We start from the raw sequence: 17283 nt of genomic DNA, 5'->3' as shown, positions 1-17283 counted from the left end.
TCTTGATTCTAGATGAAGAGACCAATGGGTGTTTGAACTGCTGTAGCATGAACATTGCTTACAGAAGGACGTGGAGGCTGATGTGTAGGATTCAGAAGCTTTTTAGGAAATTGCTGAATGCTCTGAACCAAACCACTTTAGATTTAAAAGTCTGAAGCTTAAAGGTGGAACTGGAGAAAGAATAGGGTTGAGACTTTGCAAGGTGGATGGACCCTCCCGGGTTGCTGCTGCTGGAAGAGGTGTCCCACTCTCCCAGCTGCCTGTTCCCTCTGCTCGCTTTGTGCCAGCTCTTGTGCTTGACAGACCCTTGGAGTGAGTTGAGAGGTTTGGGAGAGCTGCAGAGCTGGTGCAGATGGAGGGAGTGAGACTGGAGGGGTGAGTGGGAGTGTGTCTTTGGCAGCAACTGAGCATTAGGTTGGCTGTGCCTTCTCATGAAGCTTCACTCCTAAGAAAAGACTCTTAGTTCCCTGTCTAATGTCCCTCTCCTGGGAAATCTGTTCCTGGCCTCTGTAAGCTTGCCACAACTGCATTCTAGCAGTCCCTCTTCTCAAAGGCAACTCTATCTCCACAGAGGTTATTATCTCTTAAGGGCTATGAATGTTCTCTTAATTTTGTGTCTTACGTTGTGATGAAATTATCTAATTTATTCTATAAAATAAATAGTACTTGTAGTATGACACGTAAATGTGGCTGTTCTGTTGAAATCTTAACCTTTGCATTTCTGATTTTTTGTTGTTGTCATCGTCGTTGTTCCCTCCCCACACCCCAACTTGTGTGACCATAATACTTTACTAACAAAGTGCATAAAATGTATTACTTCGATACATTCAAATGCATATTTCTTGGACATAAAACTACCATTCAGCGAAATGCCAAGTACCACTTCTCTCGGGTAACTACCATCTTGTAAATCCAGTATTTGTGCTCTGGAACACATGAAGAAATATCTGATGTAAGCATTTAGGCGCATTACTTTTTCTGTGGAATGCAAATCTGTAGGACTTGTTGTCTTATGTTTTTTTTTCATCCTGATAACATTCTTTTTAAAGCAGAATATGAAAATATTTATTATTATCTACGTATCTGTCTAAAGGCTGTTTTGCCATGGTACATGTGTGCTCTTGTTCTATGTGAATAACTTAAATATTTTTGTGGCAGTGTTGTGTATTGCCTGACTAATTTGTAGGGGGAAAAAAAAATCATATTGCTGCTTTTAGCAGAAATTCAATAGAATTGAAGAGTAAGATCTAATATTAAGGCCTTTTTTTCCTTAAGAATATATTCTCCAGTAAATGTACCAGCACATTATGGAGAATTACCATACTTAGAGCCATTCTGCTCATGTCTTAAACAAATGAACTTTTTTTTTCCTCCTATTTGAAGCTTCATGTTTACTTACTTAGTAAGCAAGGCAAGGCTTTAGACTCTTAGACTATAGTGGCTGTAACAATACATTGCTTAATGTAGAGTGATTGTGTGAATGAACAAGGTTTTAATCTTCTAGTACAGAAAGTTTTATCAGTTACAGTGCTGACTGAATCTTACAAGAATTACAGGGTTATCTCTGTTGCTATTCAAGCTCATATTAGCTATTGCCCTTCCCACTCATAATCATGTAACTGACCCTTGGACAATCAGGATTTGCTTTCATGCTTTCCTAATGTTAAATTTGCATGTCATGTTTTAATCTGTACTTCAAATAAATTTGGCAGCTGCAAGAAAGAGGTGGTAGCATCATGTGCACAGCAAGGGCTCTGTAGTCTGTAAAACACAATTTGGGCATCTCTTATGGTACATTTGCACCATGTATGTGCTACACTTGGGAGTGGGGGACAATCTTGCCTAGATTTCCAGCAGGATTGACATTAACACTGTGGCAAGAGTGAGGGGAGGTGCATGGCCATCAGTCGTGTGCCCCAGGGACATTTAGGGTACTCATTCCTTGTGCCAGCAGCGTCCTAGCTGCAGGGAGAAGAGGGTAAAATCTGTGTTATGGGGAAGGGGTTGCTGGAAGAAAAGTGAATTAAGAGGGCTGTAAAAAATTGATAAAGATAGGACTGTCTGTTTTTATATTCTGCCACATAACATGGGTTTAAATGAATTTCCCTATAATTTGTCTTCAAATACCAACATTTAACTCTTAGGCTGTATAAATGAACTGGCTTTTTCTAGAGTAAAATTCATGCCCTGCGTCCAGGCTAATATGTTCACCTACTATAAACATTACTGCCTATGGTTACAACCAGAATAAAAAATTCCTTTTATATACATCATAGCTGGCAGAGACTCCTGAGACCACCACAAATCACTTCAGCTCTGACGAAATGAACTGAAATGTAAAACAGCTTAGGCTTCAGGCAGGCTGGCTCTAGAAAGCAATTAGCTTGTTTAGACCATTGTTTGTACACTCCTGTATTTCTAGGTGCTGAGCAAAGGTGTTCTAGGATCTCTCCTGATTGATTTAAACATTGGAGTTTAATAACCTCCCATTCCTTCCTAAAATGTTTTGCTTATTCTACGTGTGGCATTTTATTTAAAGGAAAGAAAAACAAAAGCCCCTGGCAAGGCCCCCCACCCCTTCCAAAAGAACAAGAAGAAGTCAAAAAACCCAAACAACTCAGGGTCATAGCAGGGAATAACAAAGCAGCGAGTTATTTATGCAGCCATGATTGGCAAAAATGATTGCAACATGAATTTGCCCAGAAGCGATGATTAGATCATAAAAATGTTAAGGAAATCTGTAACTCAACACCATATTATAGATTGAAGAAGTTTTTGTTCCCTACCTTAATTGCGGTGACTTGTTATTAAAGTATTTATTCAGAGTAATCTCTTTGGACAGCGAGCCCTTATCCCATCTGCATGCATAATTAAAAGTGAGGGGGGAGAGAGGGGAGCATAAATGGTTTCCCATGCTACATGAGAAAGGGAGGGAATTACACGATGACAGGTGAAGAGCAGATTTATCTCCTGTTGGAATTTCAATGCTGCAAGCAAAGCAGGACACTGTTGCTTGCTAATATCCTTGCAAACACCACAGTTGCTGCTTCTGCAGATTACTGTCCAAAAATCATTGCTGGTCTCTAAAAGGCCTGTAGCGCTGCATCTGTGGCTCTGGGTTTTGGAGCCATTGGTGCTCAAGCAAAGAGATTGGATTTGGGTATGTGGGCTTGTGAATCCCTGTCTGTGCTTAAAAATGGACTATTTACTTACTTGGCTGGCTATTTATTTATTTATAAATAAACATTGGTAGTGTTTGGCTTTGCTGAATACAAATCTGAGGGTTGTAATTGTTCCAGCTGAAACAATGTCATCACCTGCCTCCTGCTGCTGTCCCTTTTCCAATAACAGAATTCGGTGCAATTCTTTTTCCATTCTCTGAGTAAAAAGAAGGTTGTACTTGAACATTCATCTCTAGGCAGATTTATCATCATTAGGCAGTACTCAAACACATAGTATCTGTTTTTAAATTGAACTGTTATGGATCTAAATCAGATTTACACAGAGTAAGTTAGTATATATTTGACTAAATATTTGCTAAAGGGTAATTTTCCCTTAACTTCTGATGCCTTACCTCTGCAGCAGCAGTACCGAGAATGCCAGGAACTTTTGAGCCTTTATCAGAAGTACCTAGCTGAGCAGCAGGAAAAACTATCGCTCTCCCTTTCTGAACTCAGTGCTGCCAAAGAAAAGGAGCAGAAGGTAAGCTCTTTTTTTCCCATCTCTTTTTTTAATAACATCTTCTCAACATCTCTTCTCTTTTACTAGAACTTTAAGTGCATTGTCTTGCATTATACAGTGTTGAACACTGTTTTGTGATTGGCTCCCCATGTGTCCTTTCCTTAATACATGGATTATAGGAAAACAAAAAAAAAAAATCCCCCAAGTTTTGGGTCAATATAATGGGTGAAATTAATTGACCATGTTGTAATAGAGTAGGAACCATGGGAACCCATGCCTTTTCTAAAGAAAAAGTTAAGGTGCTGTTCTGTTTTCTGTCCTGTTTCTTAAACAGTAAAATAATTGTGGTCACTATAGATACAGCCTTTCAGATTTTCGCTATGGCTTTTGACAATTGAAAAGGACATGACAGATGATGCATTTGGTCGATAAGAGCTTTCTCAAGTCTGTAAGGCAGCCCATCTGATTTGAGCTGTTTATAGAAGACCTATAATTACATATGCAGTTTAAAACCAGAAAATGTTGACTAGAGATACGTGTTAAATTAAGTGGTAAAGTGTTTTTCAGATGTATACATGCAAAGCCTTGAAAACATGTTTGCCTGAGATTTTTTTTCTGATAACTAGGTACTTGATTTGCATCCCTGCTGATAGCAGATTACACCCTGGAAATGAAGGCTACTGATGGAAATGCTCTACCTGATGTTCTCTTACCTTTCAGTAGCTTCCGTCTGCAGATATCCAGAGTCTCCTACCTAAGGCCTTTTTTATAGATTGGGTCCTTGATCCTTTCTTTTGCTGAAAGAGTCTAAAAGGCTTTTAACAGAGCTAGAAGTAAAGACATCAGCATAGAGTATCCAGAAGGTGGCCTGATTCTGTCCTCTCAATGGTTCCCTACTAACAAAATTACACAGACAGATCCTATGTCTCAGAAGCCTTGTGAAGGAAGGAGTAATATTTAATTCTGTTCAGGAAGCAGGTAGCAATACTTCTCTGACATCATTAGCATCAGGAATTGTTTTTTATCCTGCTGATGTGTTTTTGTTTTTTTTTTTTGTTTTTTTTTTTTTTTTATAAAATATGTTGTAGGACATTGAGCTGTCTGTCAGGCTTATAGCTTTTATAAACATTTAATTCCATTCTTTTGTATTTTTATGTGCCATCCATTTTGTGATAGTGTTGAGTTCAAAACGAGAACCTTTTTCTCTGAGAATGGATGATCCCTGTGTTCTTGCCTGTGATACGCAACTTGCTGGGGATCTCTGGAAAAATTCAGTCCAGAGGAGCCCATGTAGTCCAACAGCACAGTGGCAGCTTTGTTTGGGATCATGCCAATACTTCCTCTCAGGTTTCGTGGTGCTTAAGCTTTCACCATTAGCCTTTCAACTTATATACACATATCTTGTACTAGGTTAGCACCTAGTATAAAGGTATCCATTGTAATCACATCTATAGTGCAGAAGTATAGAAGCAGATAATAGGAAACCTTCATCCCATTGACTGTGAAATTGGCATCTGATGGTACAGCAATCCATGTTCATCTCCTCTTGTTCTTCTCTCTCCCTAATCACTCTATCAGTATATAGATGGAGATTTCTCTGAACTTGTTTTCTGATTTTGTGTGCAAAATTATATCAAGTTTATCTTTGATCCCATTATTTCTTTATACTTACAGGTACTGTTGTCTGCAGATGCAAATTCAGACATTACATTGAGGTTTGCCTTGACATATCATTTATGGTTACCTTGTCTACAACTCCAGCCTAGGAGCTCTGAAATTACCCTAGCCCTCTTGCCCTGTGCAAATCTTTGTAGGCATAGATAAAGACCTGTTCAAAGCATGTTTCAACTGACTTTTCTCATAGCTTGCAAAATATTTCCAATATTTTTAGCCTTTTACTTTGTTTTTTTGTTTGGTTTTTTTTTTTTTTTTTTTTTTTTTTCTTCTTTCAATTCAGGCCTGGTAGGCATAGAGCTGTTTATATCTTGAATGCATTTGGCTTTATAAATTGTTACCTTTTTTTCCAAACAAGCACTTCATGCTTTGTTTCTCCTCACAGCTTAGAAACTGTGGAGAGATTTGCAGGACTGCCTCATTGTGTCAGTTCTTTCCCTAACACATGCCTTCGTGTGATAGCTATCAAAACTGAAGAAAAGTCACTAGGCAGCTTCTTGTTGGACTATTGCATTATTATCACATACCTCTCTTAATACGTGAACTGTGAGCCCTTAGGGTCCTGATGGGTCTCTTTTTGTTCTGTTTGAGTATTTTAAGCAGGCCCAGGGCTTGCATTTTGGTGCCTGCCTCGATGAGGAATGCCACAGGGGAACGCAGCAGGGAGGGTTTTTTGGGAGGAGGACAGACCCAGAAAACTTTCTGCTCTGACTGCTGCCCACTCCAGTGCCCTCTGCCCTACTGAAGCTTTTATGTTCTCCCTCTTTTGATTTTAAGCTGGAGTTTGAAAAAAAAAAAAAAACACCTTGTTTGAATATTAGACTAAAGGAAGTCTTCCTGAGTTTTATTTGAATTCTGATCCATTGGGAATATTTTCCCTATTGTTTGTTTTTGGCTGGGCTAAGCAAATCCTGGGTATATCTGGTTTTAAATCAATAGATATTAGCTTGCTAGCTTGTTTTCACTTCTTTGAACTGTCTAGGAGAGGTAATCAGCATTTCCTACTTCAGATGACTGCTGATGTTACTGAGGCATCTGTGCTTCAATGTAAGATGTCGTTCTGATTTTCCTGTGTCTTTCAGAAACACAGAGCTGCACAGCTACACTCTGTACTGAAGCACTTTTTTGTTCTGCCTGTTATGAGCTGTTCTTTCTTGTTTCTGTTCATTTCCCCCTCTTTTTCCTACTTGTTAGTTTTGACTAATTTCTGATGCTATGTCTGTATCCTAACATCACCTGCTTTTCACCTGTCTGGCTCCCTCATTCTTACTGTACAATAATGCTGACCATGAGCTGTCAATTTCCCCTGGGCTTAGATAGGTATTTGAAAGAATCTTCTTTCATTGTTTAAATGCCGGGCTTTCTGTTAGAATGAGACAATTATCAGGTCAAGAGAACTGTAGCATTACCAAACATCTGTGGCATTGTTGCAAAAAGAGGTAGATTTGTATTAGAAGCAAACTGCAGTAGCTGTGTGCGTGTGGCTGAAATGCAGCCCTGTTTTGTAGCTATATTGAACTAATGCAGATACTTTGGTGTTAACTTTTATTTTTGTCTGTTTTAGCATCACCTAACGGCAGCAATAATTTTGAAACCATGTTTTCCTCTTACCTAATACTGCTTCTTTATAACTAAAGTCAGCCCTCAAAATTTAAAGAATCATTCTGGTAATAGTGAAATAAAATTGCTGGGAAGATGGTGGCGAGATGATTTAAGACAGAACACTCGTGGAGTCAATAATCAGTAACTGGAACATGGAGCTTCCTTTTTTTGTGAGATAAAGTTAATTCCATTTGAAAAGATACTTAAGGTGACATGAATTGAATTATTCAAACTGGCCTTCTCAGCATTAACTCTAGGTTAATATCTCATGATGCCTCTGGTTTCATTACAGGAGTTTTAAGTACATAACTTTTTATAATAAATTCAATACCTAGAAGCCGAATTGAAATTGGTTTACTTTCTACCAACCCATAAAAAGAAGCATTAATTGTAAATTGAATATTAAAGTGGTCACTAAAGTTGACTCAGACAGATTCAAAGAGATAGCTCATGTGTAAAGGAAGTGAAGAGCTCTACTGAACAATAGGTTTCTGCCCTGATGTTAATAGAAAATACCATCCATATTAAAATGTAGTTAAACCTCTTCTATTTAAAAATGGATTTTGGATGTTCTTTCTGAAGCCCCAAAATGTTCAGTCTTTGCCATTTTCAGAAGCTTTACAAAGATGTAAAGAAAATTGTTCTTGTTCTAGGCAATCAGGTCTGACCTAGTTATATAGTAGCTACTTCACTGCCATCTCAAAGAGTGGCAAGATTCCAGTTTACTTTGGCAAGTCTCTGGCATATGAATCTGTAGATGTTCTGCAGTGAAGGGTAGGACTTGACTCACAGAAGTTGGACAGGTGGCTGAGTTTCTGCTGGACTGGGATTCTTGAACTACTTCACCTAAAAGAGGGATAATACCTGTAGTCTCAGTGTTGCCTATTAATGTTAATCTTTGAATTTACAAGTACAGCTGGCAGCTTTTGTTTCTTATTTGTGGAAGATTACCAACACATCTGCTAATTCCCTTGATTTACATGGATTTCTTCTTGTGTATGTGTTTTAAGCTTCCGTTCTTTCCCCTGTGCAGAAATGACATAGATCTGGGATGGGACTGTAGGTAGAAAGGAATATCAAGAATTTATTTTCAATGAGATCTGCTCTCCCCTTTTCTTGTATATTATGTCATCTGCCTCCTGCTTTGTGTTTATGTTTCAATAATGCCAGGGGCCCTTATCAGGAAGGAGGTACTGCTGTGTACTAAACACTGTGCAAGCATAGTGAAAGACATGGTCTGCTCTGGGAAGACTGTAAAATATTAAGAAAAGTAACTTTTGTGGGAGACTAATTTTCAATTACTTTTTGTTACTATTTCTCTTGAATTACTTGTTCGTCTTAAAAATTGTTGACACAGTTGTCGTGTCATTTCACAGCAAAGTCCAAAGGAAGCCTTTTCCTACAAGGACTAGAAAGCCTTGTTTTTCTTTTCATAACAGTGACTGAAATTCTTGTCCATATCATTGTCATTTTTTGCCTTAATAAGGATGATTACATACTAAAGCTTCAAATGTCGGTTATCTGATTTCTTATTTCTTTTCTTTGGAAAGGATATTGAAACAAGTCAGTCTTTAGAAGTCTCTCCTTTCTGATTGTTCTTAAACTTTCCCATTCTTCTTTTTTCAACACAGGTCACCTTTAAACACATTCCTAGCTTGCTTAAATTAAAAAAAAAAAAATCCCACATATGCAAACGGTTGTGAATGCTATAAGGTAAACTTACATGATAGAATTGACTTTGTCTGTTTACCCAGCTGTATGGGAACAATGGAAGAGCCCATCTGAAAGATACTTGAGAACTGGGATAATAAATAAAGACCTAATTTGACTGGGGACCCAAAGGTATTGGAATCATTTTACAAGGCAGACAGAGACAGTTTTAGCATGAGTAAATATAGGGAATAGCCTTGCCTTACTTGTGTTACTTTCAGCAGATCCTCTGATCTCTCTATGTGCCTCTCTTATCTGTAAAAGGGAGATAATGTTCTTGTCCTTATTCTTTCCATTTTCTACTGAGAATGTCAGGTTTTGGGTACTTCTTCATCTGTGTTCAAAGTGATTAGTTATGATATTTCAAATTTAGGGTGGTCTGGAGTAAACTACCTTGTAACAGGATTGTCCTGGGTTGAGTGAGTGGTGGAGTTTTTTGGTGGCAGGGGAGGGGGCTATCGGGGCGGCGCCCTGTGAGGGGGGGCCTGTGAAGAAAAATCATGTTTTTTCCTTTCACCCCTGGGTTACTAAGTCATAGTTAATTTACCTGTCTTTCCTAAAAAATGCTAACACCAAACAGCATTGCAGATGGACATAAATATTTAAAAGAAAAGGAAACATCAGTATTGAACTACCTGTGTATTGCTAGCATTCACAACAGAGCTCCACCTGCACTCAATCCCCTGAAAATGTGTGCCATAGTAGAACTGGTTGGCTCACATAAAAGCCTGATCTACTTGCATGCTGTGAATGATGCCGTATTTGTGGTGATAAGCACTTCACTCTCAGCTCACTGCTTAAGTGAGGTCTGAGCAGTTCACTGCTTAACTGAGATCTGTACCAGTTCACTGTCTCTGTGTTCTACTGTCTTTAATCAGCCTTGTCTCTAGTCTTTTCAGGGTCTTTCAATTTTCTTTTTCTTTTCTTTGAAGATACCTCTTTCAGCCAAACCACTTGGCTTTAAAAACTGTCCCTCCTGTGGAAATCTTGTCCTTAGGTGGACACTCATCTCTGGTATGTATTTTTCTGTTAGGGAACAAATCTGTAAACGAGACAGTCCTTTCCTTTCCAGCAAAACATTCTCTTGGCCCTGTAGACTTCTGATGATATTGTTACTATTGTGAAATGATATCTCTGGATTTTTATGAGAATTGAAGAAATTCGTAGCAGGATTGCCTGTCCTTGGAAGCACTTTACAAACTCTTAGATCAGATACTGAAATTTCTTCAACATAGCCCTTGTAGTGGCTCTTGGGAGACAGTATTGTGACCATGCGCGCCAGCATCCTCTCATTCTCCCTTTGAATTAAGAGAAGACTTTTTTAGTGAATGTGAGGCTTCATAAGGTTGCACTTGCAGTCACAAATTTTATGTTATGCTACAGACCTTGAGGAAGAAAACTTCTGTTCTGCCGTTTGCTTTGTGGAGATACCTGTCAGCCATTAGGAGTGCAGGCATCCCAGCTGTCTATCCATATGCTGGCACTTTTGGTTTGTATAGTCCATTTGACGTCTACATATGCCCTTTGGTTCTACTGTCTTTGGCCTTTTGAAAAAGTTGAAACTTTTGAAAATCAGTTTCTCATGTACTTCCAAACCTCCTCAACTCATTAGTTCCTGGTAACGGACTTTTTGGATTCCTGTAAGTCTGTCAGGTCCTGTATGTTGTGATTACATTCCTGAAGTTCCTGACTCCTTGAAAACCAGTGCTGGAGACTTTCAAAGCCTAACTGAACAAGCAACTAATGTAACTTTGAGAGTGGCCTTGTTTTGATGAGGTTTGGACTAGATAACTAGCAGAGTTCCTTTCGAACTTGACCTTCCCTGTGACTATTCTGTATTGTCTCTTTGCCAACTCTTTGAGAGAGATCATCCTGTGAGAACCTGTTTTGGTAAAAAGTGAAAATGCTTCTGGGTCAGTAGTACAACAACTGGATCCTTATTTGTTAAAGTGGAAACGATTACAATTGCTGTATCTTGCTATTGAAATGAATAGAGGCTGTAGACTAGTCTGGAACTTCATAACCTAAGTTCATCAATTTTAGTTTCTAATAATGTGATATTAGTGATTATTATATTGAAAGATAAATTGCTTACCATCTCTTGCCTGCAAAGCACACATTTTTGTGTGCTGATCAGGTTGTTTAATTATACACATCTTTATTTAATGGAAGTCAGGTGATTATAAGTTCACGGCACTATAGGTTGGTCTTTGTATGACAGAAAGATTTTTCATGAGAGCTAGAGCTGTAATTTTCTTTCAGTTAAGAAGGTGGGAATTTGTTATCTGTCTATACCAGGATGATTGCCTGCAGAAATATCTCTTTGAGTTAGTTCCGAATACCAAAAGATTTAGCTTGAGTTTTTCATTTTGAGCTGAAAAAAGCTCAAACTTAAAGTTTTTCGGATACACCGTTTGCCATTTGAAGTTTATGAGTCTCCTCCTGGGGTTTTGTCCACAACAGGGACAAATTTGTACAGTCTGAGACAGCTGAACTCCTTTCCCTATATAAGCAGAATATATCTGGTGAGGTGGCATCAGCACAGACTGTGCATCTATGGCATTTATTGCAAGACTGCATACATGTTGCATGTGATTATGGTTTAGAACAGCTTGGTTACCTGTTTCTGATCCAGTGAAATAATCCTCCATGTGTTAGATATTGTTGCATAACAATTTTTGGTTGCCATCTATTCATGGCAGGTGGCAGAAAACGTCTGAAATATCCCACTTTGAGATGTATAGTAGTACATATTTCTGTTCATTTTGGAGACTTGCTCTTATGATTTCAGAGCTTGGGACATGGGTAGAAACAGACCATGCAGACAATCAGGATCATCATGTGTCAATCGTGATGGTACTATGAATCAACACAAACAGGGATACATGAGTTTCTCTTGTCTATGCAAGAAAACTGTCAATCTAAACACAAAGTAGTCAAAGCTAACCACACAGACACATGTTTTCTCAGGCTAGCTGATCTACTTCCTAAGATTTAGAGTAGGGGAAAGCCAATGATGTCCTCTGATCTGTCTCAGAAATCTGGACTACCTTTAGGTTGGTCTCTGCCTTGAAATAAAGTAACTTCTCGTCAATCTGTAATAGAAGCATTTGAGTCCATGTTACATCTTTCCCAATCTGTTCTCTTCTCCATAAGCAGCAGCAGCAATCCTGTTGACTGGAGCAGGTTTTCAGGATGTTTTCTGTTTTCCAGTGTGTAACTTCAGAAACTCCTCTTACTCTCTGTAGTTGGGTCATGAGCATCAGTACCTTAGTTGAAGACTGTCAGCTTACAGTTCATCTGATGAATGTCTCTGCTCTCAAACTTCAGACAGAGGACTTCTCACAAAGAAGTAAGGACCTTGGTGTCTTCTAAGGCCAGGTCAAGGATCCACTCTTGCAGGCTAATGTAACTTTTAAACCTTAGCAGAAAAGTTTTTACTCAGTCATATTGAGAACATCAGTTGAGTCAGGAACCATTTATGTTCATGGTTACAGAAAATGCAACTGAAAATTTTAATAGAAAACTTGTCTCTTTAAATGAGCTTGTGAGACTGTGAAGGTAGAACAGCCTGTGAGCAGCTAAGGTCACTCTTCAAGATTTCAAGTGACAGCTGTGGAGACTACTTATTTTTCTGAGTTCTGTACATTCATCACACAAAGCACAACACTCCACTTAATACATCTTCTTTGGCATAACTCTTCCTTTTGAATACTTATCCTTCAGTGCTCATTCAGTTAAGCACTCTGGGACTCCTAGTGATAGGTGATTTTGGAGTATTTGACAGTGTCCATTGTAATGAGTGGGTACAATTACACATGAGGCTGAAATAGACGGAATAGTTATTTTGATCTGTAAATTCTTCATTAACTTTGGGTACACTGCCTTGGAGTCCCTAGAAATTTTGAGGCTGAGAGGAACAGAGGACCTGGTATGCACAGTATTGTTCAGGTAGCAGCATTCATGTCCATATATGTGGAAAGGACTTGCTTCTGACCAGCACCACTAATACAAAACCCCTCCTGTTCCGTGTGCCTGCACACATGTGCAACCATCATGTGAATATATAGACAGACTGACTTGTAAGTAACCTCTTGTTTTTCAAACCAATATGTAGCACCTGGTGAAGACACAAACCTATGGCTGAAACACCAGCACAAGTTCAGAATTTACACTTGAGTTGATATACATGTAAGCAAGCTTTGAATATAATATTGTCTCTGGTTGTGAACTGTATTGTTTTCTACTTTTTCTAAATCTTAACACAGAAATTATTGCCAATCTGATTATTTAAAAAAAAAAAAAAAAAAACAACAACAAAAAAACCGAACAATCTAGTTAATCAACAGATTTCAGTCTTTCAGAACATCTTAGGTCCTTTTTGTAGATTCTGAATCTTCAGGTAAAATCAGAGCCAGCGGTATGTCTGGAGGAAGTCCTTTTTACTTGAGAAAATGAGAGTTCAGACATACATACGGAAAGGTCTTTAAATATTTAGGCCTTTGTTTTTCATTTTATCCATGGGAATGTCATTAAAGGGACATGAGAAGTTTTGATTAATATTTTTCATTACTTGTGCTGACCACAAGAATTCTGTGTACAAGTGTGCTACTGGGACTGCTGCTGTGGTCCACCAGGTAGGTGAGGGCTGGCAAGCTGATGAGTTGGGATCTAATTCTGTTCTGTTACTGTCTTGCCATTGAGTTATTTAATTGCTTTCTGGCTTAGTTTCTTGCTCTTTAAATAGAAGATGATTCCAACTGTTTGTTAGAGCATGTAAGTTCAGTGAATTTAAAATGCTGTGTAAATGCAAAGATAAATTGTTGGTCTTGTTATGAGTGTAAGATATTGTGAGGAGAGCTCAGTTTGTCTGGGACTTCTCTGTACATAAGTTAATTGTAAAAAGGTAGTCTTTTTGCCTGTTCTGGGTTAGAAAGAAAAAGTACTCAACATGGGGAAAACCCCTGATGCTGTACGTCACAAGGCAGTGTCGTGGTTTGGGCCTGGTTGGCAGCCAACCACAACGCAGCAGCTCTCTCTCCATTCCCCTCCGGCAATGAGAAGGGACAGAGAGCCAGGCTTGGGGTTCAAGATAGGACTGGGATGGGGGAATATCCCCCTTTTATGATCACGAGCAAAAGGCAGACTCGTTAGGGGAAGAAAAAAACCCCATACATTTATTACAGACAGTAACAACACATAACAGAGTAGGACAGTGAGAAGCATTGCCACATCTTGGGAACACCTTCCCCCCACCCCTCCCTTCTTCCCGGGCTCAGCTCTGCTCCCGATATCTCTACCTCCTCCCCCAGTGGCGCAGGGGCAGGGAATGGGGGGTGCAGTCAGTGCTACCACTTCCTTCATCTTCAGTGAGGGGAGTGTCTGGAACTTGTTCCTCCTGCTCCATCGTGGTCCCCCTCTCACAGGAGACAGTCCTCCACAAACTTGCACCGACATGAGTCCCTCCCATGGGCCGCAGCGTTCCCCACATTGCTCCGTCATGGGTCACTAACTTCCTCTGACTGGATTCCCTCCCACGGCTGCAGCCCTTCCCGAGCTGCTCCGGCGTGGGACTCCCCCGCATGCTGCAATCCTCCCAGTGCTGAATTACAGCAGCGGGGCTACCTTTTCCCACAAGACCCTGGCCTTCTTCGGGCACCGAACCTTGATTATGCCGAGCAGAAGCCACAGGCCATCCATCAGTGCCTGCTCCACTGTAGATCTTCCTGGGTGGCAGGGGGGGGCCGCCCTGCCGTCTCCCCACGGGATGCAGGGGGGTCTCTGCTCCGGCACAGCTCCCCCCTCCTTTCTTCCTCCATTCCTCCACTGACCTTGGTGTTCACGCAGCTGCAGCAACTCCTCCTCACAAGTCCCCCTGCCCGTCACCACGTCCCTTCTTAAATACGTTATTGCAGAGGCGCAGCCAATTGGCTCAATTTCCCAAACAGAAGTGGAGCTGACGTGGAGCTGGGGGAGCTTCGAGAAGCTTCTCACAGGGGGCCGCCCCGATAGCCCCCTCCCCTGCCACCAAAAAACTCCACCATTCACTCAACCCAGGACAGGCAGATACACATACTATATGAATCACTTCATGGGTATGTTTATTCATCAGAGGTAAAAAGGATCACATCAGCTGAAATAAAGAGCCTGCACTTCTGAAAATAAAACCTGAGAAGAAAACTCTAGAGTCCTCTATTAAGTAGACACACATCTATGCATTCTTATTATTTGTTTCCTTAAGCATTAATTCTATTATGATGGTTTATCCAAAGTACTGTTATTGTAACAACATGCTTATTTAAGAAGTAGTTAATGTAGACGACTACAGATTTGCTTTTAAATAAGTATTTTAAGATTGGTAGATTTTTTTTTTATTTCTTAATGCTTTGTCAGTCAGGCCATCTAACTCAGTGAACAATAACACGCTAGAAAGTTACTCCCTGATTCTTTCTTCTTAAGGATGTGTGTGATAGGAGCCTCAGTCACTCTTGGGTCCCTCTGTAGAAAGCAAAAGTGAAAGTGCAAGGCACCTCCAGAACGTGATTGAAATCCAGCTGATGATTCAGTTTAGAACAGTCTGGGCATCTTCTTTCTTAACTCATCTTTCTGAAATCCTCATTATTGTATCAAATAGCAAGATATTCCTTTTACTTTTTCATGAATGATTAGATGGCATCATTTCTAAGATGGTCAACACTGGGCACAAAGTGTACAATCCTAAGTAATAAGTAAGACCACACTTTTCTTGGTGTGGCTTGTTGATTTTCAGACATATCATTAGTGCTGTTTACATGCTAAACTAATTCCTTTTGTTAAAATTAGTAAATATTTTAAGTATTCCTTTTAATTTGTCTTTAACCTTTTGGACCCATGAGTCTAAACTTCTGTGTGAGAACATGGGGAGGGCTGGCCAACAGACCTGGCAAACCCGGAGGTGTTAATTATGCCCTTTTAACTTTTTTCCCTGATAGGAGGAAGTTATTAAATTGAAATCAGATATGAATACTCCTGTTACAATAAAGTAGTAAGAAAGAGTTTAAGGATATTATGGAAATGTTTTGAAATGTCAGAAACACTGTTTTTAAACAAAAGCCCAAGAAAAATCTCTCCTTACCCAGTGAAGGTGCTGGTGAAATCACCATTTTTTTTTTTTAGCTCAGTGAAGCAGTCTTTCTGAATCATGGTTCAACAGACAGGATGACTTGAGACACTTGAATGAGAGATATAGTGGGACTTTCCAGTCATCATGGCAGATGAGCTATTTCACAGTGGTAAGGGGAGAAAAAAAATTTCATCCTGCTTCCTTCTGGATGCAATTAAGACTCAGTTATTTGGGTGGCAGATGCTGCCTGAAGTAGGAAGCATCTCACTGTCTGTGCTAGTAAATGTGAACCAGTGTAAGACCAGAAAGTTGCTGGTACATATGACAGCTCCTCTGGGGCCAGAGACCACTGTTCTCTTGGTGCCTGCATGAAGCCTGGCAGAGAGCTGAGAGCTGCTGCCACCAACACAACCATCACTGCCGTGGGACGGGAAAATTTCCTTTCTGTGATGGTCATATTCAAGTAATGAAGATTTAGGCACCCCTAACAGAAAGCTGTTCCTCCCAGAAACTGGCCATTACAGCTACGTTTTCTTCATGTATTTATTCCTTTTCACAAAGGGGCAATTAAACTCCCATAAGTCTGCCAAATTTATTACATTCTGTCTACCTAAATATTTCCTGTCATTTCAGTTGAATGTGGCATTTTCCGGTTCTTTTTATCTTACAACTGCTTAACTGTCACACGTTTTCTCTGAGCTGGCTAAATGTCGAGGGTGGAATAAATTATTACTCGCATACTGTTATTTGTACAACTGTAGTATTTGGGTTAGGGACCAATATCCTCTTCTGCTAGGTAGGCTTCTGAATCTGAATGATGGTCCCTGTTCCAAAGAAGTTGTCATGTCGATATGTTAAAGCATTTTTTTAAAAACAGTTGGAGATGAAAGATGCTTTAAAGATAAATGTAGGATGATTATATTGAGTATTACTTACTGATATATATTTCTTGCATAAATTTGATTTTCTATTTGCATTACTTCCTGAAAATGCCATTGTTAATAGAATTCTGACATCTTATTTCCCTTATTGCTGTCTCAGTAGCATTTTATTTCTGATGTTTTAATAACTCAATGTAGACTGAAAGGATAAAACTGAGGGAATTGACTGAACTAATTAGACCCTGATTTGTCTGGCTGTCCAGTGCCTGACAAACATGTCTTTGACATAAACAGAATAAAACATTTTTGCCATTAGCCACTTACAAATAGTTATTTTGGCAGAGCTTTGAAACTATTCAGTGCTCAGGGCATATTGTGCTGGGTAAGGCACCAATTCAGGATTCTTCTTTTCCCATTGTGACTCCTCCTTCCTGTCTGGGTTGAAGCAGAGTCATATTTAGTAGCTTCACAAAAACTCAAAAGCAGTTAGTGCAGTCATCACCCTAACAAACTGAGTATTTCTGAGAAAGTGGAAATGTTCCCATTTAAATTTCTGGTTAATGACACACTTGAGTATCAGATCTGAAACGTCAGTCTTTGTATTTTCAAACCTGTAGAAACTTGAATAAAGCT

The 17283-nt window shown here is 39.5% G+C and overlaps 1 protein-coding gene across 5 annotated transcripts in view; it reads left to right on the top strand.

The window, feature by feature from the left end:
- The window catches only part of KIAA1328 (KIAA1328 ortholog), a 179932-nt gene that overhangs the window by 66938 nt on the left and 95711 nt on the right, over window positions 1-17283 (top strand). For all 5 annotated transcript variants that reach the window (XM_042804445.1, XM_033011112.2, XM_033011115.2 and 2 more), the window contains one exon: window positions 3575-3702. In XM_042804445.1, coding sequence (XP_042660379.1) covers window positions 3575-3702 — 128 coding nt within the window. The remainder of the gene's footprint in view (window positions 1-3574; window positions 3703-17283) is intronic.

This window comes from Tyto alba, unplaced genomic scaffold (assembly GCF_018691265.1).
Source record: "Tyto alba isolate M040663 unplaced genomic scaffold, T.alba_DEE_v4.0 Super-Scaffold_42, whole genome shotgun sequence".
NCBI classification, from domain to species: Eukaryota; Metazoa; Chordata; class Aves; order Strigiformes; family Tytonidae; genus Tyto; species Tyto alba.
The sequence above is the reverse complement of the archived record's forward strand: the minus strand, read 5'-3'. Positions and strand labels throughout refer to the sequence as shown.